We start from the raw sequence: 27,287 nt of genomic DNA on the forward strand, positions 1-27,287 counted from the left end.
CTGATGGGATCCTCCTCTTTTTAAGAGGCATACACTCAGTTTTCTCACACAATTGCATAGCCTATAGAAATGTTGCTGAGTACCAGGCAGCAAGTTTGCTCGGCTACTAATGACTATCAGCAGCATCAGAGCTTAATTACTGTGACTAAATGGTCACGTGGAATTTGACTGCCTTCATGACCACCGGTATGGCGGTAATACGGTCACCGCAACAGCCCTAATAATATATGCCTGATGTTATTACATCCACAATCAAAAGGAACAACTAGATATACAGTAGGGTTCCCAAAATATCTAGGTTTTCCAGAAATCCCGGTTGGAAGATTCCCAGAATCAGGAGGGAATGAGCAGGAAAACAGGAATCCTCAACAAGGATTTCTGGAAAACTTGGGAATTTTCTGAAATTTATCCAAATTGTGCAACCTTAGACATACAGTACATAGACTGATCCAATGGTCTACTCACCACTGTAGGTGATGATCCTGATCGTGGAGTCCCCCTCTCCGAAGCGTGTGATTGGGGTGAGGCGCACCTCATAGGCCTCTGGCTTGATAAGCTCTGTCAGGTTGTGTGTGATCAGCTCTCCCTTGGTGATGGTTCCTTCCACAGTGATCTCCTGCTCCCACCACCGCTGTTGTCCCATCTGGACAGGAGGACACATTACAACAAAGTTAGAATTTGTGAAACTAACACACGCATGAATTCAGTGGCATGCAGGCACGGACACACACGGACACACACAAACACACACACGGAAAGTAAATAACACTATAATAAGACTCCCACATTTCGGTGTTTCAAACCAGTGTTGCCTTTGTGAATGGAGAAGAAGAGTAAGTCCTGATTGAAAAATGTAATAGGAATGAGAATCATGTCATGAATGTAGTTTAGAAACCTTTACAAGACACGCCAGGGGGCATGACCAGAGGTGATGCTAACCAATCTATAGTAGATTCTCAACACTTGCCTTTCCATTCTCATCCTGATCAACATCCTCTCACCAAACATGGTCATCTTTGAAGTTTCCCTCTAATCACAGTCCACAACGTTTCTCTATCCATCACATCACACAGACCGGGCACGTGCCTTAAAAGAGACTCCAACTGTAAAGAGAATTTTACATCACATCTTTTCATGTTGCTATCCCGTGAACCTGCCTTCAGGTGATGATCTAATCTGAATCGCCATCATACGGCTCCTGCTAGTCAGACAATGGCAACGTGACTTTGAACCAGTATGGAATACAAAGAAGCAAAGAGATGGGATCCTGCATTCAATAGGAAGGTATTGAACATTAGAGAGAACAAGAGTGTGAGAGAGGGAGAGAGAGAGATATACATATACAGTGCCTTGCGAAAGTATTCGGCCCCCTTGAACTTTGCGACCTTTTGCCACATTTCAGGCTTCAAACATAAAGACATAAAACTCTATTTTTTTGTGAAGAATCAACAACAAGTGGGACACAATCATGAAGTGGAACGACATTTATTGGATATTTCAAACTTTTTTAACAAATCAAAAACGGAAAAATTGGCCGTGCAAAATTACTCAGCCCCTTTAATTTCAGTGCAGCAAACTCTCTCCAGAAGTTCAGTGAGGATCTCTGAATGATCCAATGTTGACCTAAATGACTAATGATGATAAATACAATCCACCTGTATGTAATCAAGTCTCCGTATAAATGCACCTGCACTGTGATAGTCTCAGAGGTCCGTCAAAAGCGCAGAGAGCATCATGAAGAACAAGGAACACACCAGGCAGGTCCGAGATACTGTTGTGAAGAAGTTTAAAGCCGGATTTGGATACAAAAAGATTTCCCAAGCTTTAAACATCCCAAGGAGCACTGTGCAAGCGATAATATTGAAATGGAAGGAGTATCAGACCACTGCAAATCTACCAAGACCTGGCCGTCCCTCTAAACTTTCAGCTCATACAAGGAGAAGACTGATTAGAGATGCAGCCAAGAGGCCCATGATCATTCTGGATGAACTGCAGAGATCTACAGCTGAGGTGGGAGACTCTGTCCATAGGACAACAATCAGTCGTATATTGCACAAATCTGGCCTTTATGGAAGAGTGGCAAGAAGAAAGCCATTTCTTAAAGATATCCATAAAAAGTGTTGGTTAAAGTTTGCCACAAGCCACCTGGGAGACACACCAAACATGTGGAAGAAGGTGCTCTGGTCAGATGAAACCAAAATTGAACTTTTTGGAAACAATGCCAAACGTTATGTTTGGCGTAAAAGCAACACAGCTCATCACCCTGAACACACCATCCCCACTGTCAAACATGGTGGTGGCAGCATCATGGTTTGGGCCTGCTTTTCTTCAGCAGGGACAGGGAAGATGGTTAAAATTGATGGGAAGATGGATGGATCCAAATACAGGACCATTCTGGAAGAAAACCTGATGGAGTCTGCAAAAGACCTGAGACTGGGGCGGAGATTTGTCTTCCAACAAGACAATGATACAAAACATAAGGCAAAATCTACAATGGAATGGTTCAAAAATAAACATATCCAGGTGTTAGAATGGCCAAGTCAAAGTCCAGACCTGTATCCAATCGAGAATCTGTGGAAAGAACTGAAAACTGCTGTTCACAAATGCTCTCCATCCAACCTCACTGAGCTCGAGCTGTTTTGCAAGGAGGAATGGGAAAAAATGTCAGTCTCTCGATGTGCAAAACTGATAGAGACATACCGCAAGCGACTTACAGCTGTAATCGCAGCAAAAGGTGGCGCTACAAAGTATTAACTTAAGGGGGCTGAATCATTTTGCACGGCCAATTTTTCCGTTTTTGATTTGTTAAAAAAGTTTGAAATATCCAATAAATGTCGTTCCACTTCATGATTGTGTCCCACTTGTTGTTGATTCTTCACAAAAAATAGAGTTTTATATCTTTATGTTTGAAGCCTGAAATGTGGCAAAAGGTCGCAAAGTTCAAGGGGGCCGAATACTTTCGCAAGGCACTGTATACAGTGGGGAGAACAAGTATTTGATAAACTGCCGATATTTCAGGTTTTCCAATTTAAAAAGCATGTCGAGGTCTGTAATTTTTATCATAGGTACACTTCAACTGTGAGAGACGGAATCTAAAACAAAAATCCAGAAAATCACATTGAATGATTTTTAAGTAATTAATTAGCATTTTATTGCATGACATAAGTATTTGATACATCAGAAAAGCAGAACTTAATATTTGGTACAGAAACCTTTGTTTGCAATTACAGAGATCATACGTTTACTGTAGTTCTTGACCAGGTTTGCACACACTGCAGAAGGGATTTTGGCCCACTCCTCCATACAGACCTTCTCCAGATCCTTCAGGTTTCGGGGCTGTCACTGGGCAATACAGACTTTCAGCTCCCTTCAAAGATTTTCTATTGGGTTCAGATCTGGAGACTGGCTAGGCCACCCAGGACCTTGAGATGCTTCTGGCAGTGTGTTTTTGGGTCGTTGTCATGCTGGAAGACGCAGCCACGACCCATCTTCAATGCTCTTACTGAGGGAAGGAGGTTGTTGGCAAAGATCTTGCGATACATGGCCGCATCCATCCTCCCCTCAGTACGGTGCAGTTGTCCTGTCCCCTTTGCAGAAAAGCATCCTCAAAGAATGATGTTTCCACCTCCATGCTTCACGGTTGGGATGGTATTCTTGGGGTTGTACTCATCCTTATTTTTCCTCCAAACACGGCGAGTGGAGTTTAGACCAAAACGCTAAATTTTTGTCTCATCAGACCACATGACCTTCTCCCACTCCTCCTCTGGATCATCCAGATGGTCATTGGCAAACTTCAGACGGGCCTGGACATGTGCTGGATTGAGCAGGGGGGCCTTGCGTGCGCTGCAGGATTTTAATCCATGATGGTGTAGTGTGTTACTAATGGTTTTCTTTGAGACTGTGGTCCCAGCTCTCTTCAGGTCATTGATCAGGTCCTGCCGTGTAGTTCTGGGCTGATCCCTCACCTTCCTCATGATCATTGATGCCCCACGAGGTGAGATCTTGCATGGAGCCCCAGACCGAGGACGATTGACCGTCATCTTGAACTTCTTCCATTTTCTAATAATTGCGCCAACAGTTGTTGCCTTCTCACCAAGCTGCTTGCCTATTGTCCTTTAGCCTATCCGAGCCTTGTGCAGGTATACAATTTTATCCCTGATGTCCTTACACAGCTCTCTGGTCTTGGCCATTGTGGAGAGGTTGGAGTCTGTTTGATTGAGTGTGTGGACAGGTGTCTTTTATACAGGCAATGAGTTCAAATAGGTGCAGTTAATACAGGTAATGAGTGGAGAACAGGAGGGATGCATAAAGAAGAACTAACAGGTCTGTGAGAGCCGGAATTCTTACTCTTTGGTAGGTGATCAAATACTTATGTCATGCAATAAAATGCAAATTAATTACTTAAAAATCATACAATGTGATTTTCTGGCTTTTGTTTTAGATTCCGTCTCTCACAGTTGAAGTGTAGCTATGATAAAAATTACAGACCTCTACATGCTTTGTAAGTAGGGAAACCTGCAAAATTGGCAGTGTATCAAATACTTCATCTCTCCACTGTACATACACCTCACTTGCTTTGGCAATGTTAATATATGTTTGCCATGCCAATAAAGCATCTTGAATTGAATATATATATATATGAGAGAGAGACTAGACAAATTCCTGGACAAAATGTTTCACTGTAATAGTGAAGTTGTAAATTTAGCAGTAGAAAATGTTAACAGTGTATTTGACCTCTCAGCTTCCCTGTCAAATCTAAAATTGTCAAGCAGAAAACCGAAGTCCATTCTTTTTCTCTAAACCAAAGAAAATTTGGATGATGAATCCATTTCAGAGATTCCCTGAAATGTACTTCTCACTAGTGCCCCATGTGCTCAGATACCCAGCAGGTCTGCCAATGCAGCTTTTTTTCTCTTGAGGGCCTGAGTATGGCCCCGAACTCCTGTGGTCTCAACAAACGTCAGGAGCTCCACTATCTCAGACTCTAGGGCGTTCATTGATCTGGTGATATCTCTGGTGACGTTCATTGATCTGGTGATATCTCTGGTGATGTTCATTGTGCGCTGATTAAATAATTGTTGAGGTTCTTTGTGATTTCTGTCTAAATCACTGACTGTGCAGTTAAAGTCCCCAGCAATAAATAAATAATCCTCAGTATTACATTTCTCAATGGTATTTGATAATGTCTCTAAAAAAACAAACCCTCTCAACTGCCACTACTGGCATATACATTTATCAGACACATTGTGATGTTTTCATATCTGGCTCTAACTTTTAATAACCTCCCCTCAACCTCATATGATAAAGACAAAAACCCTCTTGAGAACAGGATGGCCACACCCCAACTTGTTGAGTTTTTGTGACAACACACCACTGCCCCCCCACTCCTGTTGACACATAACTTAATTTTCCATATTACTATGCGTTTCTTGTAGAAAACTTACGTCACTTCCCTTTCCCTTTAGTAACTCATACACTACGGCTCTTTTTTTTACGTCTCTCGCCCCATTTATGTTTAAAACATATTAAAACTGCTCATGGCTGAAAGAAAATGCAGAGTAAGAGACAGAAAACACATTTCTTTACAGAGTTAAGGCTGCGACTGAACTCTGTCATTTCCTTTAGAATTTAAATCACTTGTCACTCTCGTGACCACTTTCTTGAGTCTAGAGATTTCAGGGCTTGTCAAACCTCCCACCGTTATTTTTGACATCAGAAATGTTGCGGATTCAATAAACAATTAACATTCAGGAAAATAATCTGTTACATTATAATCCTGCATATATTTATTTCCTTTTGTCAAATTCAAAAAATTGCGTACCTTCTCAATCCCATACCTTCCACCACATTTCTCTCGCTATTTTATTGTGATGCATCAGATGCCTCACTATCGCTATTGTCCCCCGAAGAAAATTCCACCTCTACAACCTGTTTATCCTAAACTGATTTATCAATCTCTACCTTCCTCTTGGAATTAGAGCCTTTGCCACCCCTTAAATTCTTCCACTTACTCCTCGGTACTTTAAAAACAGCTACTTAATTTTCCATTGTTGCACTCTCCTCTTGAACTCCCATTTCATATTCCAGCACCCCCTCAGCAACCTCAATCACAGTCTCACCGACTGTTCCCCCCTATTCTTTTTTCCTGACCTACCACAATTGCCCCCATAGCCACACTGCTTTCCTTTCCTACTTTTCCCCCACATCTACACAAGCCCCTCCCGCTGGTTGCTCCCTTGAGAAGACCAACCTCGACTGTCCCACCACCCCTATACGTGCTTAGTTATATTGAGACAGTATAACCTTACAACAACTAAATCCCTCAATATACACTACTGTTCAAACTTTTGGGGTCACTTAGAAATGCCCTTGTTTTTGAAAGAAAAGCTATTTTTTTGTCCATTAAAATAACATCATATTGATCAGAAATACAGTGTGGACATTGTTAATGTTGTAAATGACCATTGTAGCTGGAAACGGGCTGATTTTCTATGGAATATCTGCATAGGCCCATTATCAGCAACCATCACTCCTGTGTTCCAATGTCACGTTGTGTTACAGTAGCTAATTCAAGTTTATACTTTTAAAAGGCTAATTGATCACACTGTATTTCTGATTAATGTGATGTTATTTTAATGGATCAAAAATGTGCTTTTCTTTCAAAAACAAGGACATTTCTAAGTGACCCCAAACCTTTGAACAGTAGTGTGTATGCATTTATACACACCGAAACCCAATAGTGAAAATAATTCCAGTCGCTCCCACAATCACTCCTGCTTCCCAACTTACTCCCAGCATGCACACCAACGAGAGAGAGATCGAGAGAGAGAGGGAGAGAGAGAGGGAGAGAGAGAGAGCGTGATGGGCAAGAGAGAGAGTAGAAGGAAAGAGAGAAAGTAGAAAGAGAGAGAGTAGAAGGAAAGAGAGAGAGTAGAAGGAAAGAGAGAGAGGGGGGAGAAGAGAGAGGGGCAAGAAAGAGAAAGACAGAGAGGAAAGAGGGTTGTATTTTCTCCTAGAAGATCAGTTGTAGAATAGCAGAGACCTGGAAAAGAGGATTGTAACAGCTTCTGCATCACAATTAGTCACCATATGTCTGTGTGAATGTTTGAAGCCAGGCTAGAGAGGGAGAGGGAGGAGAGAGGGAAAGAGAGAAGCGATAGATGAGTTTGTAATGATGCAATGTGTGTGTGTGTGTGTGTGTGTTTGTTAGGCCAGAGACAATTAAGTAATTAACTAGAGTGTGTCTGCTCTGTAATTACGGACTGAGAGTTGTCATTAAGTTAGGTTCACAGGTAAATCTGCTTTTGTCTGTTATTGATAATTGTACACGGGCTGTAACTGCTTGCGCCAACCCTTTTAATTTACACTCTACCACAGAGTACAAAAGGCACCTCTGCTAATTGGCATGAATTGGAAGGGTTCAGGATGAGAGTTGAGGAAGTGTGTGTGTGTGTATATGAGTGCCCAGGAGCGTTCGTGTGTGAGTGTGCATGCATGTGTGTGTGTGCGTGCATGTGTGTGTGTGCGTGTGTGAGGAAGTAGTAACTGCTGTTAACGGCAGATGGAGGCCTTAAATGCCAATCTTGGCTTCAGAACCACTCTGCCTCAAACTGACTGAGCAAATGGAAGCTGATGAATCCATATTTCCACCATCAGGGAACAGAATTGTCTTTTAAATAATTAAATCGAACTGCAATTGCTCATTACAGAACCCGTTCACTATTTGAACGTGATTTCCAACAATGGGTCTCTGTTCGACTTCCTTAAGTTTGGTGTTTCTGTTTTATTTCCCCATTATTGTTTGTTTGACTCGTCGCCACTTGACGCAATTATTATTTTCTGCGTATGCCATTACCTTTCACTCAAAGTGTTTGTTAACAGGGAGTCAGACAGAGGCAGAGTGCCTTATCACATGTAAGTTCACTTGACTGCAGCAACAATTCGTGGGATTTGCACGGTAACTTTAAGAATCAGAGGAGTTGCTCAAAGAGACGAGCGGGAGCAGAGTGAAACGTAGGACTAATCAAAGTGGCTTCGCAATATTACGAGAGAGAGGGAGAAAGAGAGAGGGGGAGAGATAAAGAGAGAGTGATAGGTAGAAAGAGAGGGGGCAGTGAGAGAGAGAGGAAGGGGGACAGAGAGAGAGATTGGCTGCATGTAATTAGTCTGCTGCTATTGATCTGTGTTGCTCCTCACCCTGCGTACTGATCCAACACTGACTGACAGATCAATTGACTGTGGAGGAGGAGAAAGAGAGGGAGAAAGAGAGAGACAGAGCAGAGTAAGAAGGAAAAGACTGTCATTGCCTCATTGCAATGAACGAGAGAAGGAAGGAAAGAGAAAGAGAGAGAGAGTAAAAAGGAAAAGGTTTCCTTGCCTTGAAGTAGTGAGTGTACAGAAGTAGGGCCAGAAGGGAACAGGCAGGCAGGCAGGCAGGCAGGCAGGCAGGCAGGCAGACAGACAGACAGACAGCAGCCACGGTGATCTGTGATCCTGCGTTGTACTTCTCCTCACTCCTACGTTCCTTCCTTTCAACTACGGTTTCACACTGTCTCTCCTCAGCCCGACCGGCCTAGCTTGCCCGTCCGCCTGTCTGTCCAGGCCCCAGACGATAACAGAGAGCCATTCATTACAGAGGCATAAAGCCCACCAGCCCTCAGTATTAATTCAAAGGCAGCGGTGAGGGGGACTGATAATGATTCTGTGGGAATGGAAGAGGAACAGAACAGAACAGGTTTAGTATTCGCTGGTCTGCTCTGGCTATAAATAGCAGGTAGAGGAGAGGAGGACTGGTGTGTAGGAAGAGTGTGTCACGCCCTGACCTTAGAGCTTTTTATGTCTCTATTTTGGTTTGGTCAGGGTGTGATTTGGGTGGGCATTCTATGTTCCTTTTTCTATGTTTTTGTATTTCTTTGTTTTGGCCGGGTATCGTTCTCAATCAGGGATAGCTGTCTATCGTTGTCTCTGATTGGGAACCATACTTACAGTGCCTTGCGAAAGTATTCGGCCCCCTTGAACTTTGCGACCTTTTGCCACATTTCAGGCTTCAAACATAAAGATATGTTTTTGTGAAGAATCAACAACAAGTGGGACACAATCATGAAGTGGAACGACATTTATTGGATATTTCAAACTTTTTTAACAAATCAAAAACTGAAAAATTGGGCGTGCAAAATTATTCAGCCCCCTTAAGTTAATACTTTGTAGCGCCACCTTTTGCTGCGATTACAGCTGTAAGTCGCTTGGGGTATGTCTCTATCAGTTTTGCACATCGAGAGACTGACATTTTTTCCCATTCCTCCTTGCAAAACAGCTCGAGCTCAGTGAGGTTGGATGGAGAGCATTTGTGAACAGCAGTTTTCAGTTCTTTCCACAGATTCTCAATTGGATTCAGGTCTGGACTTTGACTTGGCCATTCTAACACCTGGATATGTTTATTTTTGAACCATTCTATTGTAGATTTTGCTTTATGTTTTGGATCATTGTCTTGTTGGAAGACAAATCTCCGTCCCAGTCTCAGGTCTTTTGCAGACTCCATCAGGTTTTCTTCCAGAATGGTCCTGTATTTGGTTCCATCCATCTTCCCATCAATTTTAACCATCTTCCCTGTCCCTGCTGAAGAAAACCAGGCCCAAACCATGATGCTGCCACCACCATGTTTGACAGTGGGGATGGTGTGTTCAGCTCTGTTGCTTTTACGCCAAACATAACGTTTTGCATTGTTGCCAAAAAGTTTAATTTTGGTTTCATCTGACCAGAGCACCTTCTTCCACATGTTTGGTGTGTCTCCCAGGTGGCTTGTGGCAAACTTTAAACGACACTTTTTATGGATATCTTTAAGAAATGGCTTTCTTCTTGCCACTCTTCCATAAAGGCCAGATTTGTGCAATATACGACTGATTGTTGTCCTATGGACAGAGTCTCCCACTTCAGCTGTAGATCTCTGCAGTTCATCCAGAGTGATCATGGGCCTCTTGGCTGCATCTCTGATCAGTCTTCTCCTTGTATGAGCTGAAAGTTTAGAGGGACGGCCAGGTCTTGGTAGATTTGCAGTGGTCTGATACTCCTTCAATTTCAATATTATCGCTTGCACAGTGCTCCTTGGGATGTTTAAAGCTTGGGAAATATTTTTGTATCCAAATCCGGCTTTAAACGTCTTCACAACAGTATCTCGGACCTGCCTGGTGTGTTCCTTGTTCTTCATGATGCTCTCTGCGCTTTTGACACACCTCTGAGACTATCACAGTGCAGGTGCATTTATACGGAGACTTGATTACACACAGGTGGATTGTATTTATCATCATTAGTCATTTAGGTCAACATTGGATCATTCAGAGATCCTCACTGAACTTCTGGAGAGAGTTTGCTGCACTGAAAGTAAAGGGGCTGAATCATTTTGCACGCCCAATTTTTAAGTTTTTGAAATGTTAAAAAAGTTTGAAATATCCAATAAATGTTGTTCCATTTCATGATTGTGTCCCACTTGTTGTTGATTCTTCACAAAAAAATAAAATTTTATATCTTTATGTTTGAAGCCTGAAATGTGGCAAAAGGTCGCAAAGTTCAAGGGGGCCGAATACTTTCGCAAGGCACTGTAGGTAGCTTTTTCCCACAGGGTTTTTGTGGGTAGTTACTTTCTGTTTAGTGTTTTCACCTTACAGGACTGTTTCGGGTATTCTCTTTTTTTTATATATTTTTGTTATAGTGTTCAGTTTTAATAAAACAAGCATGAACCCTTACCAAGCTGCACTTTGGTCCGATGATTCCTCTTCTTCCAACGACGAATACCGTTACAGAGTGGTCCACGTGCCAACGCTTTCATTACTGCACCACAGTCTCAGCACGCCCCACTCAGTGTCCTACCAGGGTTATCTAAGCATTTATTTATTTATGAAGGGGCCTCTTCTCCTACATCCCTTCCTCTCACTCTCCCTCTCCTGCTCTTCTATGCTCCCTCTCTTCTCCTTACTCGTTCATGTTCCATCGATTTCACAATCGCCAAGAGGGATGAAATCAGAACGCTCATCGCAAAGGAAGAAAATTGGAAAAGTAAAAAAGGGTCAAGATTATTTCTTGGCAGACGAAACATGAAGGAGAGCATCACCCAGATGAAACATGAAGGAGAGCATCACCCAGATGAAACATGAAAGAGAGGCTCACCCAGATGAAACATGAAAGAGAGGCTCACCCAGATGAAACATGAAAGAGAGGCTCATCCAGATGAAACATGAAGGAGAGCGTCACCCAGATGAAAGGAGAGGCTCACCCAGATGAAATATGAAAGAGAGGCTCACCCAGATGAAACATTGAGAGGCTCACCCAGATGAAACATGAAAGAGAGGCTCACCCATATGAAACATGGAGAGGCTCACCCATATGAAACCTGGAGAGGCTCACCCAGATGAAACCTGGAGAGGCTCATCCAGATGAAACATGGAGAGGCTCACCCAGATGAAACATGAAAGAGAAGTAAATGTTAACGATAAACCCATTCTTAACCTCTTCTCATCGTATGCCTCCTGTATCTAAGACCACAGCAGGTAGGGAGGCCAAGGATACCCAGCCTAGTTGAGATGAGGGGGGGAGTGGAAAGAAAATATATTCTCGCAAACAACGATTTTCTGCTTGCAAGGTAGGAGATAAAACCCACAAAAGCAAAAGAGTGCATTTCTTTCTCTCGCCAAACAACAGCAAAACAGATTAGAATGTTAATGTGATTGCTGAATTACTGTGGGCCCATTTTAGCACCGGCACAGAATTAATCTGTGAAATTGTGAAAAGGACCAGTTGAATGCCAGCGAAGGAAGAGTGAATGTATCTTCCTGGCAAGGGCTCAAACAACAGCCTGCCTGGCAAGCAGGAAGCCGGCGTATCGTTGGCTCCCACGACGGATGAACGAGTCACGCGAGCGCATCCTCATTTTTTACCAAACAGGCCGATCGAGATCGTTGACAGAAAAATCATTGCGGTACACAAACAAGCTCGGTTTTAATGTGTTTTTCAAGCGTAAATTCCTGACGGGGTGTAGAAGGAAACAAATATGGAATTATACTAACAGATTAGAACGGCAGGTATAAGACTCACTCAGTTTGGGCAGAGATGTGACGACGTCAGTTCAGAAGGCTTTACTGTCGCCTGTAATGCAGTGGTTCTGAATAAGAGCTTCTTCTGAACCGATAAAGGCCAACAGAAACTACAACATACAGACCTTAAAGCAATGTCTGATTAGTATCTTCCTTGAATGGTGGTGGTTATTGTGATCAAGCCTGACACGATCAACAGTTTCTCAGCCCATCAACAGACTGTGTAGAGACCTAGCCCACATTACTATATGTTGTGAAAGTCAATGCCTGCTGTGACCATAAGGAGGGAGCCACTTTGTCACAGTAGGGGATTATTATTGGTAAAATGAAAGAGACCACATATAGTGGCATCAAGCCTCAGTTTAACCACGCTACCAACATGCTAATATTGTGAAACGTTTGAGGCAAAGACACATAGAAGCTAGGCACAACAGTGTTCACATGGCTATGTAGCTGAACCTTTTACCTAACAACACAATAGACTACTACAACCAATACAACTAGCAATACCATAAAGTACAATACAACACTACTATAATCCACTCTGGGACAATTCAGAAGGCATCACCGCAAGCACACTACAAACGCCCACTAGACTGGATGGATGCTTAATTGGGTGATACAACAGTTGCTGTAGAAAACGCTTCTTGACATGGGACTGTTGTCTTTCACCACGATGTAGGAAGTGTGAGACTGAGAGAAAGAGAAATCAGACAAGAAGAGAGAAAAAGAGAACCAGAGAGAGAGGATGAGAGAATAAGAAATTGTGAGAGAGTGAGGAAAGACAGAAAGATTGACATTCTTAAAGTAGCCTGGGCCGACCACCAATCAATGCTGACTGTTATCTGAAGCCTTTCCTCTATCTGAAGGTAAAAAGGTCCAACGGCTACCCACTCCTTTCTCCACAGGGTGCTCTCTCTCCACAGGGTGTTCTCTCTCCACAGGGTGCTCTCTCTCCACAGGGTGCTCTCTCTCCACAGGGTGTTCTCTCTCCACAGGGTGCTCTCTCTCCACAGGGTGCTCTCTCTCCACAGGGTGCTCTCTCTCCACAGGGTGCTCTCTCTCCACAGGGTGTTCTCTCTCCACAGGGTGCTCTCTCTCCACAGGGTGCTCTCTCTCCACAGGGTGTTCTCTCTCCACAGGGTGCTCTCTCTCCACAGGGTGTTCTCTCTCCACAGGGTGCTCTCTCTCCACAGGGTGCTCTCTCTCCACAGGGTGTTCTCTCTCCACAGGGTGCTCTCTCTCCACAGGGTGCTCTCTCTCCACAGGGTGCTCAGGGTGCTCTCTCTCCACAGGGTGTTCTCTCTCCACAGGGTGTTCCCTCTCCACAGGGTGCTCTCTCCACAGGGTGTTCTCTCTCCACAGGGTGCTCTCTCTCCACAGGGTGCTCTCTTTCCACAGGGTGTTCTCTCTCCACAGGGTGCTCTCTCTCCACAGGGTGCTCTCTCTCCACAGGGTGCTCTCTCTCCACAGGGTGCTCTCTCTCCACAGGGTGCTCTCTCTCTCCACAGGGTGCTCTCTCTCTCCACAGGGTGCTCTCTCTCTCCACAGGGTGCTCTCTCTCCACAGGGTGCTCTCTCTCCACAGGGTGCTCTCTCTCCATAGGGCCGATGGAGCCATCCAAGGAGAACAAAACGAGTTGGGAATATCCAGAGAGCCTCTATGTCCATGACGTTTATTCCTGCTATTCTCTCTATCATGTCATTCTTCTGTCATCTGTAAAGGCCTTTTTACGTCCAGGGTTGGGGTTAGGTTCAGCAAACACCCACACCCACACCCACACCCACACACACACACACACACACACACACACACACACACACACAAACTTCTACCTGACGTATGCCGAGGCGGTAGGCCACGATGCGATCCACAGCGTTGGGGTTCATCTGGGTCCACTGCAGTTTGAAGCCATAGACTCTAGGCCGGTTCTGCCACAGCGGACTGTACGTGTCGTAGTAGAACTCTGGAGGATACGCTTTCCCTGTAAACACAAACAAACATTTACAACTAATTAAATATTATTGTATTTCAACTTCCACTGTTCCCGCTTTATCTGTGGCATCAAGGGAATAAGGAACCCAAGCCATATGTGACCGACCATATGTGGCCATACGCCTAGTTTCCTGAAACAGGTCACATATGTACCAGAGATACTGAATCAAGCTAAATAAGAGGGCCATGTGAATTGCTGTAAAAAGAAAGTTGACCATTGTAAAAATAAAAAAAAACACATACTGCACATTGTCGTTTTTCTTTCAGGTTGCCAAAATGAAAACAGGTCATGTTGACTATTACTCCACAAAATTGCTGCAATGCATCAACCATGAGAGTTGCCTCCAATAACCAGTATTTTTTGAAACTGCACTGTTGGTTAGGGGCTCGTAAGTAAGCATTTCACTGTAAGGTCTACTACACCTGTTGTATTCAGCGCATGTGACTCAAACTTTGATTTGGCCTGTTTTTGACCCGTTTGATAAGGAGTCAGTGGTGTTTGTTCTTTTGTACTGACAGAAACTTGTTTTCACAGAAGTGTGTCGATCTTTCTCAGACATTTTGTCAATAAAGCTGTTTCCTTTGATGGAAACCACAAGGTCAGCTGTGTTATTGTCAGAACAGAAAAAAGTGCTGTAGGGTAGAGTGGGGTAAATTGAGCCAAAGGGTTAGTTTAGCCACCCTTGTTTCTAGGAAACCATATGCAAAATGAATAATGTCTACTATCTGAGCAGCTAACCGATCACTGCAGCTGTACATAGTCCATCTGTAAATAGCCCACCCAATCTACCTACATCATCCCCATACTGTTTTTATTTTATTTACTTTTCTGCTCTTTTGCACACCAGTATCATCATCTGTTCATTTATCACTCCAGTGTTCATCTGCTAAATTGTCATTTTTCGCTCATATGGCCTATTTATTGCCTACCTCATGCCTTTTGCACACACTGTATATAGACTTTCTTTTCTCTACTGTGTCATTGACTTGTTTGTGTTATTGGCTTGTTTATTGTTTACTCCATGTGTAACTCTGTGTTGTTGTCTGTGTCACACTGCTTTGCTTTATCTTGGCCAGGTCATCATTTCATGTGAGTCTGTGAAGGAAGAAACCACATGTAAAAATGGTAAGCAAGTTAGGTCCAAGAAACTGTAAAATAAATGTATTGTGTTATTAAGAGGTTTCATGATTCTTGTATCTTAACCCAAGTGTACATCAGCTGTGGTCTCTATACGTTTCAGTACCAGGTCCTATACCTAGCAAACTTAGCATGAAAGTGCATCGTTGTAGCTGTGAGGGCTAATATAGTCAAAATGTTTGCCATGGGGTAAGTTGAGCCAATGGCCACCATATCTGTTACAAATGATGATTACATTGTCATTTTTATGCATAATGTGCATAGTATGTGTGCAATGTGTCATGAATATGAGCTCAAGATCTGTATTGTTACAGAGCAGACATCATCATATCCTGTGTAAACAAACATAAAACAAGCAGCCCCCCTTGAGGTTCTTAAAAGAGCAGCCAAGGAGGTGAGAGAAGGGAAGAAGTATCAAGCAGCAGCAAGGGATGATGAATAGATCGACACTGAGGAGATACATTGACAATAAAAGAAAATGAACACGTACCTGTGTGAATGAGAGGTAGCGATAGAGCAGCTAAGGCACACGAGCTGTGTTCGAATACTCCTACCATTTTGTTTATTTGACCTTTATTTAACCAGGTAGGCAAGTTGAGAACAAGTTGTCATTTACAACTGCGACCTGGCCAAGATAAAGCAAAGCAGTTCGACACATACAACAACACAGAGTTACACATGGAGTAAAACAAATATACAGTCAATAATACAGTAGAAAAATAAGTCTATATACAATGTGAGCAAATGAGGTGAGATAAGGGAGGTAAAGGCAAAAAAAGGCCATGGTGGCGAAGTAAATACAATATAGCAAGTAAAATACTGGAATGGTAGATTTGCAGTGGAAGAATGTCCAAGGTAGAGATAGAAATAATGGGGTGCAAAGGAGCAAAATAAATAAATAAATACAGTAGGGGGAGAGGTAGTTTTTTGGGCTAAATTATAGATGGGCTATGTACAGGTGCAGTAATCTGTGCGCTGCTCTGACAGCTGGTGCTTAAAGCTAGTGAGGGAGATAAATGTTTCCAGTTTCAGAGATTTTTGTAGTTCGTTCCAATCATTGGCAGCAGAAAACTGGAAGGAGAGGCGGCCAAAGGAAGATTTGGTTTTGGGTGCTAAAAAACGGATGGCACTGTGATAGACTGCATCCAATTTATTGAGTAGGGTGTTGGAGGCTATTTTGTAAATGACATCGCCGAAGTCGAAGATCGGTAGGATGGTCAGTTTTACAAGGGTATGTTTGGCAGCATGAGTGAAGGATGCTTTTGTTGCGAAATAGGAAACCAATTCTAGATGTAACTTTGGATTGGAGATGTTTTGATGTGAGTCTGGAAGGAGAGTTTACAGTCTAACCAGACACGTAGGTATTTGTAGTTGTCCACATATTCTAAGTCAGAACCGTCCAGAGTAGTGATGTTGGACGGGCGGGCAGGTGCCGGTGCAGGCGGCGATTGGTTGAAAAGCATGCATTTAGTTTTACTTGTATTTAAGAGCAACTGGAGGCCACGGAAGGAGAGTTGTATGGCTTTGAAGCTCGTCTGGAGGGAGTGTCTGGAGTGTCCAAATAAGGGCCAGAAGTATACAGAATGGTGTCGTCTGTGTAGAGGTGGATCAGAGACTTACCAGCAGCAAGAGCGACATCATTGATGTGTACAGAGAAGAGAGTTGGTCCAAGAATTGAACCCTGTGGCACCCCCATAGAGACTGCCAGAGGCCCGGACAACAGGCCCTCCGATTTGACACACTGAACTCTATCAGAGAAGTAGTTGGTGAACCAGGCGAGGCGAATCATTTGAGAAACCAAGGCTAACGAGTCTGCCGATGAGGATGTAGTGATTGACAGAGTCGAAAGCCTTGGCCAGGTCAATGAATACGGCTGCACAGTATTGTTTCTTATCGATAGTGCTTAAGATATAATTTAGGACCTTGAGCGTGGCTGTGGTGCACCCATGACCAGCTCTGAAACCAGATTGCATAGTGGAGAAGGTATGGCGGGATTCGAAATGGTCGGTAATCTGTTTGTTGACTTGGCTTTCGAAGACCTTAGAAAGGCAGGGTAGGATAGATATAGGTCTGTAGAAGTTTGGGTCAAGAGTGTGTCCCCCTTTGAAGAGCTGCTTTCCAATTTTTGGGAATCTCAGACGATACGAAAGAGAGGTTGAAGGCTAGTAATAGGGGTTGCAACAATTTCGGCAGATCATTTTAGAAAGAAAGGGTCCAGATTGTCTAGCCCGGCTGATTTGTAAGGGTCCAGATTTTGCAGCTCTTTCAGAACATCAGCTGACTGGATTTGGGAGAAGGAGAAATGGGGAAGGCTTGGGCGAGTTGCTGTGGGGGGTGCAGTGCTGTTGACCGGGTTAGGGGTAGCCAAGTGGAAAGTATGGCCAGCCGTAGAAAAATGCTTATTGAAATTCACAATTATAGTGGATTTATCGGTGGTGACAGTGTTTCCTATCCTCAGTGCAGTGGGCAGCTGGGAGGAGGTGTTCTTATTCTCCATGGACTTTGGGTGTCCCAGAACTTTTTGAGTTTGTGTTGCAGGAAGCAAATTTCTGCTTGAAAAACCTAGCCTTGGCTTTTCTAACTGCCTGTGTATATTGGTTTCTAGCTTCCCCGAAAATGTGCATATCAAGGGGGCTGTTCGATGCTAATGCAGAACGCCATAGGATGTTTTTGTGTTGGTTAAGGGCAGTCAGGTCTGGAGAGAACCAAGGGCTATATCTGTTCTTGGTTCTACATTTCTTGAATGGGGCACGCTTATTTAAAATGGTGAGGAAAGCATTTAAAAAAATAACCAGGCATCCTCTACTGACGGGATGAGATCAATATCCTTCCAGGATACCCCGGCCAGGTCGATTAGAAAGGCCTGCATGCTGAAGTGTTTCAGTTCATTTGACTGCTGACCCATTACGGATGCAGGCAATGAGGCAGTGATCGCTGAGATCTTGGTTGAAAACAGCAGAGGTGTATTTACAGTTGGTTAGGATGATATCTATGAGGGTGACCGTGTTTACGGCTTTGGGGTGGTATCTGGTAGGTTAATTGAGAATTTGTGTGAGATTGAGGGCATCAATCTTAGATTGTAGGATGGCTGAGGTGTTAAGCATGTTCCAGTTTAGGTCGCCTAGCAGCACGAGCTCTGGAGATAGATGGGGGCAATCAGTTCACATATGGTGTCCAGAGCACAGCTGGGGGCAGAGGGTGGCATATAAATGGCGGCAACGGTGAGAGACTTGTTTTTAGAGAGGTGGATTTTTAAGTAGAAGTTCAAATTGTTTGGGTACAGACCTGAATAGTAGGACAGAACTCTGCAGGCTATCTTTGCAGCAGATTGCAAAACCGCCCCCTTTGGACATTCTATCTTGTCTGAAAATGTTGTAGTTAGGGATGAAGATTTCAGAATTTTTGGTACTAAGCCCACTAACTGCACTATTTGTGATGTAAATTGAGTATGTAGTACGCTTATTGGTCATAGCATGGATAGAGTTAGTATGCTAAAAGTTCACAGATGTCGTACTACATTTGCCAAAATACGAAGTATACACGCAGTGCACACTATTTCCGTACTTTTAAGGCTCTTAATGCAATTCTTCAGGAAATGGCCTTAGCTTCACAACGTTTTAAGATTTGAAGAAAATGGCGGAAAATATGCAGCGGAAGTCCGACGAGAGCAGAAACAAATTAATTGCTTTAACTAATTATGACAAATGTTAAGAAAATGTTGAGCAATGTAATAAAGTAATGACTTTCCAAATTATTTACGCTTATTTACGCTTATTTACGCTGGTTGGCTGACTGTGTTGGTTACGCTATCCTTACAAACCGCACAATAATACATTGAACTTGCCAGTATATTAACGATATGCTATCTAACTACCCAGCGTTTATTAACTTGATTATTCACGTCATTCTTAGCTTAGTGGTATAGTCGTTGTGCGTTCTCAATGGAAATAAATTATCTCTGGCTATCTACTCAGAATAGTCTCGTCTGAGAGCACCAGCCATTAACATGAGCCCGTCCTCCCCAATTAAAGTGCCACCAACCTCCTGTGCTATGTATGATGGACTGAAGTTGGCTGCTTGATATACAGTATTCAATATTTAAAGAAGAGACAGAGAGCCAACATAAATACATTTCTCACAGGTCAAAGAAAACACATGAATACTTAGAAACCAACATTCAAGAGGAGATTATCTAAAGACAGTGTAACATTATTCTCCCTGTGACCACCCAGAAATTTGAAACTGTTCAAACAGCTACAGTGGGGCAAAAAAGTATTTAGTCAGCCACCAATTGTGCAAGTTCTCCCACTTAAAAAGATGAGAGAGGCCTGTAATTTTCATCATAGGTACACTTCAACTATGACAGACAAAATGAGAAAACAAAATCCAGAAAATCACATTGTAGGATTTGTAATTAATTTATTTGCAAATTATGATGGAAAATAAGTACTTGGTCACCTAAAAACAAGCAACCGCAAACAGTCACACTCCAAACTCCACTATGGCCAAGACCAAAGACCTGTCAAAGGACACCAGAAACAAAATTGTAGACCTGCACCAGGTTGGGAAGACTGAATCTGCAATAGGTAAGCAGCTTGATTTAAAGAAATCAACTGTGGGAGCAATTATTAGGAAATGGAAGACATACAAGACCACTGATAATCTCCCTCGATCTGGGGCTCCACGCAAGATCTCACCCCGTGGGGTCAAAATGATCACAAGAACGGTGAGCAAAAATCCCAGAACCACACGGGGGGACCTAGTGAATGACCTGCAGAGAGCTGGGACCAAAGTAACAAAGCCTACCATCAGTAACACACTACGCCGCCAGGGACTCAAATCCTGCAGTGCCAGACGTGTCCCCCTGCTCAAGCCAGTACATGTCCAGGCCCGTCTGAAGTTTGCTAGAGAGCATTTGGATGATCCAGAAGAAGATTGGGAGAATATCATATGGTCAGATGAAACCAAAATATAACTTTTTGGTAAAAACTCAACTCGTCTACGAATGCTGAGTTGCATCCAAAGAACACCATACCTACTGTGAAGCATGGGGGTGGAAACATCATGCTTTGGGGCTGTTTTTCTGCAAAGGGACCAGGACGACTGATCCGTGTAAAGGAAAGAATGAATGGGGCCATGTATCGTGAGATTTTGAGTGAAAACCTCCTTCTATCAGCAAGGGCATTGAAGATGAAACGTGGCTGGGTCTTTCAGCATGACAATGATCCCAAACACACCACCCGGGCAACGAAGGTGTGGCTTCGTAAGAAGCATTTCAAGGTCCTGGAGTGGCCTAGCCAGTCTCCAGATCTCAACCACATAGAAAATCTTTGGAGGGAGTTGAAAGTCTGTGTTGCCCAGCAACAGCCCCAAAACATCACTGCTCTAGAGGAGATCTGCATGGAGGAATGGGCCAAAATACCAGCAACAGTGTGTGAAAACCCTGCGAAGACTTACAGAAAAAAGCATTGAGATAAACTTTTGTTATTGACCAAATACTTATTATTTTCCACCATAATTTGCAAATAAATTCATTAAAAATCCTACAATGTGATTTTCTGGATTTTTGTTTTCTCATTTTGTCCATCATAGTTGAAGTGTACCTATGATGAAAATTACAGGCCTCTCTCATCTTTTTAAGTGGGAGAACTTGCACAATTGGTGGCTGACTAAATACTTTTTTGCCCCACTGTATATCTGTTGATTTCTAATAGCGATAGTCGAGACTTCCAGCTACAATAGTTCTCCGTCTGAAGAGTGTGAACCAATCAGCAGAGTTTATCCCACAGGCTGGGAAGTGTGAACCAATCAGACCGCAGGCTGGTAGGAGTGTAAATCAATCAGAGGTCCATCAAATGTCTGTCATATTGGAAACAACTAACTTTTTTTGACACATCACATACGCTGCTGCCACTGTTTATTATCTATGCTGTTGCCTAGTCACTTTATTCCTAGTTATATGTACAGTACCAGTCAAAAGTTTGGACACACCTACTCATTCAAGAGTTTTTCTTTATTTTTCTATTTTCTACATTGTAGAGTAATAGTGAAGACATCAAAACTATGAAATAACACATACAGAATCATGTAGTAATCAAAAAAGTGTTCAATCTAAATATATTTTGGATTTTAGATTCTTCAAAGTAGTACTGTACATATTTACCTGAATTACCTCGTACCCCTGCACATCGACTCGGTACTGGTATCCTGTGTATATAGCCAAGTTATCGTTACTCATTGCGTATGTATTATTACTTTTATTATTACGTGTTTTGTATTCTATTATTTCTCTATTTTTGTTCTCTCTGCATTGTTAGGAATTTCACTGTTAGTCCACACCTGTTGTATACGAATCATGTGACAATTAACTTTTGATTTGATTTATTTAAAGAACTGGATAACCTATTTATACAGAACATCAGGGTCAAAGTTCACTGGGCTAAATGTCTCATTTATCAATGTTGCATACGAACAGAAATGTTTGAAAACCATGCGTGCGATCATTTCTTAGCAAAGTGTGAGATTTATCAATTTGTACATTTGTACAGCTGAAAACGTTTGTTCTGATTAAAGAAGCAATCAGTCTTTAGACTAGTTGAGTATCTGGAGCATCAAAATTTCTGGGTTCGATTACAGGCTCAAAATGGCCAGAATCAAATAACTTTCTTCGGAAATTCGTCAGTCTATTCTTGTTCTGAGAAATGAAGGCTATTCCATGCGAGAAATTGCCAAGTAACTAGCCTTCATTTCTCAGAACAAGAATAGACTGATGAGTTTCAGGAGAAAAGTATTTGTTTCTGGCCATTTTGAGCCTGTAAACGAACCCACAAATGCTGATGTTCCAGATATTCAACTGGTCTCAAGATGTATTGCTTCTTTAATCAGAAAAACCCTTTTCAGCTGTGCCAACATAATTGCAAAAGGGTTTTCTAATGATCAATTAGCCTTTTAAAATGATAAACTTGGACTAGCTAACACACCATGCCATTGGAACACAGGAGTGCTGGTTGCTGATAATGTGCCTCTGTAGGCCTATGTAGATATTCCATAACAAAATATTTTTTTAAATCAGCAGTTTCCAGCTACAATAGTCATTTACAACATTAACAATGTCTAAACTGTATTTCTGATCAATTTGATGTTATTTTATAGGACAAAAAAAATGATTTTCTTTAAAATACAAGGATATTTCTAAGGAACCCAAACTTTTTAACCGTAATGTATATTTGTTATATTTATTGTCAAGAAAAAATATTTAGATGTGGTCCATGTCTGAATATGGTTGCGAATATAAAGCTTGACTTACCATCAGTTGGTGTGTCCGGTATTCCTTCAGGGTCTGGGAGAGGGTCCTCAGTATCACCATCACAAATGATGCCAGACACTGAGGTCTCTCCAATTATGCTGCCAATGCGCTGGTCCATAGCTGACAGTGAAGATTCACTCTGCCCTCCTCCTGTTACATTTATAGCCCTTTTGTGGATCATCTAAAAAAAATTGCATGTTTTCAAATCAAACCAATTCTTTTTAATTTCATTCATTTTTCTGCATTCTGAATTTACCACAGCTCTAACCTGCTCCCAAGCAATATTTGTTCTCTCTTTGTCAAGCCATTGTTGAGGGCTCCAAAAAGTATGGCTTGTTTTTCTTCCACTTCAGTGATCAAAAGTTATATTTCTGCATCCGCAAAGGTTTTTCTTTGTCTTCTTTCATTTCTCCATGTTGGCGAACAGAAATTAGTGACATTTCTTGCAGATTCAAAGGGAAGGTTTGTGATCATAAATGTTCCTTTAGGGCGGTTCTTTATGTAAATGAAACTTCATGTGCACTAGCACAGTGTTTTAGAACATGTCTGATTTATCAAGGCAAAATACTTACAGGTGTGTGTAAATAAAGACTACGCGCAATTGATAAATACCAACTTTTTTGTACTTGCAAACATTCTACATTTTCTTCGTACGAGTACATTTAGAAGCTTTTCTACGCAACATTGATAAATGAGGGGCCCTGGTTCACAAAATCATGGCTTTAAGGCTAGTTTGTTGTTTTTCTTCTGTATTTAACCCTTCCTCTTCTTTGAAGTAGGTGGCTTAAAAGTACATAAAGTCTGAATATTAATAATTTAACTATTTACATGATTAATTGCAAAACTCTCAATGCTAATTCCTGTGAAAAGTACAGTGAATGAGACAAAAGGTAAATTATATGAAGCTTGAACTCAATGACTGCATATGGTACTGTACTTTCCCAACACAAAGACAGTGAGAACCCGTGAGTATATTCAACATAACTCAACAAATCTGTTGAGTGTCCAATCAAACACTTCTGAGGTTAAGCCTTTCACTTTTACAATCAATCACTTCAGTTTCTGAAGATAGGTCTTCTAAACCAATCAACAAAATAATGATAAAAAAAGGTAGTATACTGCTTTGGGCGGAAATCAAGATTGACTGTTTCTCTCAACCTCTCACTAGTTTGATAAATTATCATAATGACCTGAGATAATAAGTCACAATCTCTTCTAAACATGTTTCATCCTGAATCCTGTGACGATAAATCAGGTTAATGATGCTTTGCATTTGTTTGGACAGCCGATTGGAGATCACAAGCCTACATGGATAAAGCTGTTGAAAATACAATATTCTATTTCACACAAAAAAGACTAGCTCATTCATCAACTATATAAAATATTTCCGGAGAACAAGAGAAAGAAATCTAATGGGGCTACAGCAGAACAATATTTGGGGAAATGTGTTTGGTATCATTCCCATAAAAACCTGTTCAGATACAGGAAGTGTATACTAATGGACTGTAATGTATTTGGTATCATTTCCATAAAAACCTGTTCAGATACAGGAAGTGTATACTAATGGACTGTAATGTATTTGGTATCATTTCCATAAAAACCTGTTCAGATACAGGAAGTGTATACTAATGGACTGAAATGTGCTATTTATCACGCTCTTTGTATCACAGTTTAGAATTATGTTTTTTTTTGTGGCATTGTGAAAATATGGTTGATTGGACTTTTTTCAAAAGTCATGAGATACAAAAACAAGTAGTAGATATATAACCATCTCTTCTGTTCAGAACAGTATATACCATTTTGAGAATGTATTCCCCAAATTTGCTCTGCAATTGAGATTACTACTGTAGAATAAAGTTATGCGATTGTTAGTTATCTTTCTAGTGAACACAATTGTAGAGAAAATATGAAGAACTGAATACAATAAGATTATACCTGGCAGTTGTGAGCTTAGTCCATGCTGGGAAATGTTGCAGAAACTCCCAGGGATAAGTATCTCTTTCTATCCCTCTCACCAATTTCATTCCTCTGTTATTTATTCCATGTTTTGTAGACATGTGGCTTTGAAAGGTCATACACCCATCATAGAAAAGCGCTCATAAAAGGACATCCTGTATATTAATGCAATATAAAAAGTCAGCTTTGATCTAGGGGTGGATAAACCTGTTCGCCCGCCCGCCCGCCCGCCCGCCCGCCTGCCCGCCCACCTGCCCGCCTGCCTGCCTGCCTGCCTGCCTCTCCAGTTCAACAAGCTATGAACCATTTCTACTCCCCCTATTGTACCTACCCACCACCACTACCCATTTGATTTCAGTAGTTTATGAACATAATTCTATTTATAATCAAATCAACAACAAAAAATCACAATCACATGGTTAGCAGACATTAATGCGAGTGTAGCGAAATGCTTGTCCTTCTAGTTCCGACAGTGCAGAAATATCGAACAAGTAATCTAACAATTCCACAACAACTACCTAATACACACATGTAAAGGGGTGAATGAGAATATGGACATGTAAGTATATGGATGAGCGATGGCTGTGAAGCATAGGCAAGGTGCAATAGATGGTAAAAAAAATACATGTGATATGAGTAATGTAAGACATGTAAACATTAATAAAGTGGCATATTTTAGAGTGCATTGTATAAAGTGACTAGTGATCCATTTATTAAAGTGGCCAGTGATTGGGTCTCAATGTAGGCAGCAGCCTCTCTGAGTTAGTAATTGCTGTTTAGCAGTCTGATGGCCTTGAGATAGAAGATGTTTCTCAATCTCTGGGTCCCAGTTCTGATGCACCTGTACTGACCTCACCTTCTGTATGGTAGCGGTGTGAACAGACAGTGGCTCGGGTGGTTGATGTCCTTGATGATCTTTTTGGCCTTCCTGCTGTAGGTGTCATGAAGGGCAGGTAGTTTGCCCCCGGTGATCCGTTGTTCAGACCGCATCACCCTCTGGAGAGCCTTGCAGTTGAGGGCGGTGCAGTTGCTGTACCAGGCTGGGATACAGCCCGAATGGATGCTCAAGATTGTGCATCTGTAAAAGTTCGTCAGGGTTTTGGGTGACAAGCCAAATTTCTTCAGCCTCCTGAGGCTGAAGAGGCACTATTGCGTCTTCATCTCAACACTTTCTGTGTGCCTTCTTCACGATGCTGTCTGTGTGAGTGGATCATTTCAGTTAGTCTGTGATGTGTACACCGAGGAACTTAAAACTTTCCACCTTCTCCACTGCTGTCCCTTCGATGCTGTTTCCTGAAGTCCACGATCATCTCCTTTGTTATGTTGATGCTGAGTGAGAAGTTGTTTTCCACACCACACTCCGAGTGCCCTCACCTCCTCCCTGTAGGCTGTCTTGTCGTTGTTGGTAATCAAGCCCACTACTATTATGTTGTCTGCAAACTTGATGATTGAGTTGGAGGCGTGCATAGCCATGCAGTCGTGGGTGAACAGGGAGTACAGGAGGGGGCTGTACTTTGTACCTTTGTCTGGCACCATTGTTGAGGGTCAGCAAAGTGTAGATGTTTCCTACCTTCCCCACCTGGGGGCGGCCCGTCAGAAAGTCCAGGACCCAATTGCACAGGGCCTCCAGCTTGATGATGAGCTAGGAGGGTACTATGGTGTTGAATGCTGAGCTGTAGTCAATGAACAGCATTCTTACATAGGTATTCCTTTTGTCCTTTTGGGCTAGGGCAGTGTGCAGTCTGATGGCGATTGTGTAGTCTGTGGACCTGTTGCGGCAGTATGCAAACTGAAGTGGGTCTAGGCTGACTGGTAAGGTGGAGGTGATATGATCCTTGACTAGTCTCTCAAAGCACTTCATGATGACATAAGTGAGTGCTATGGGGTGGTAGTCATTTAGTTCAGTTATCTTTGCCTTCTTGGGTACAGGAACAATGGTAGCCATCTTGAAGCATGTGGGGACAACAGGATAGGGATAGGGAGCGATTGAATATGTTCGTAAACACACCAGCCAGCTGGTCTGCTCTAAGGACGCGGCTAGGGATGCCGTCTGGGCCAGCAGCCTTGCGAGGGGTAACACTTTTAAATGTTTTACTCACGTCAGCCACAGAGAAGGAGAGGGGGGTGGGGCGCAGTCCTTGTTAGCGAGCCGCAACGGTAGCACTTTATTATCCTCAAAGCGGGCAAATAAGGTGTTTAGTTTGTCTGTAAGCGTGACTTCGATGTCTGCGACGTGGCTGGATTTCTTTTTGTAGTCTGTGATTTCCTATAGACCCTACCACATTTTGCTTGTTTGATTGCCTTACGGAGGGAATAGCTACACTGTTTATATTCAGACATATTTCCAGACCTCTTTACATGGTTAAATGTGGTGGATCACGCTTTCAGTTTTGCGCAAATGCCGCCATCCATCCACGGTTTCTTGCTAGGGTAGGTTTTAATAGTCACAGTGAGTACAACATCTCCAATGCACTTCTTTATAAATGCACTCACCGAGTCAGCGTATCGAACAATGTCATTCTCTGAGGCTGACTGGAACTTATTCCAGTCCGCGTGATCAAAACAATCTTGAAGCGTGGCTTCTGATTGGTCGGACCAGCGTTGAATGGTTCTCATCACTGGAACATCCTGTTTGAGTTTCTGCCTATAAGACGGAAAGAGCAAGATCGGTCGGATTTTCCGAAGGGAGGGCTGGGGAGGGCTTTGTATGCATCGTGGAAGTTAGAGTAGCAGTGGTCGAGGGTATTGCGCATGCGCGTGGCGCAATCAATATGCTAGAAGAATTTAGGTAGACCTGTTCTCAAATTTG

The 27,287-nt window shown here is 42.5% G+C and overlaps 1 protein-coding gene across 1 annotated transcript in view; it reads right to left on the reverse strand.

The window, feature by feature from the left end:
• LOC110522476 (MAM domain-containing glycosylphosphatidylinositol anchor protein 2) overlaps positions 1-27,287 on the reverse strand; it is a 379,869-nt gene that overhangs the window by 85,543 nt on the left and 267,039 nt on the right. The window contains exons 11-12 of the mRNA XM_021600903.3: positions 13,919-14,067; positions 466-643 (exon numbers count right to left, since the gene is read on the reverse strand). Of these exons, the coding sequence (XP_021456578.2) occupies positions 466-643; positions 13,919-14,067 (327 nt within the window). The remainder of the gene's footprint in view (positions 1-465; positions 644-13,918; positions 14,068-27,287) is intronic.

Source organism: Oncorhynchus mykiss, chromosome 4 (assembly GCF_057628025.1).
Source record: "Oncorhynchus mykiss isolate SJ-2025 chromosome 4, ASM5762802v1, whole genome shotgun sequence".
Classification (NCBI taxonomy): Eukaryota; Metazoa; Chordata; class Actinopteri; order Salmoniformes; family Salmonidae; genus Oncorhynchus; species Oncorhynchus mykiss.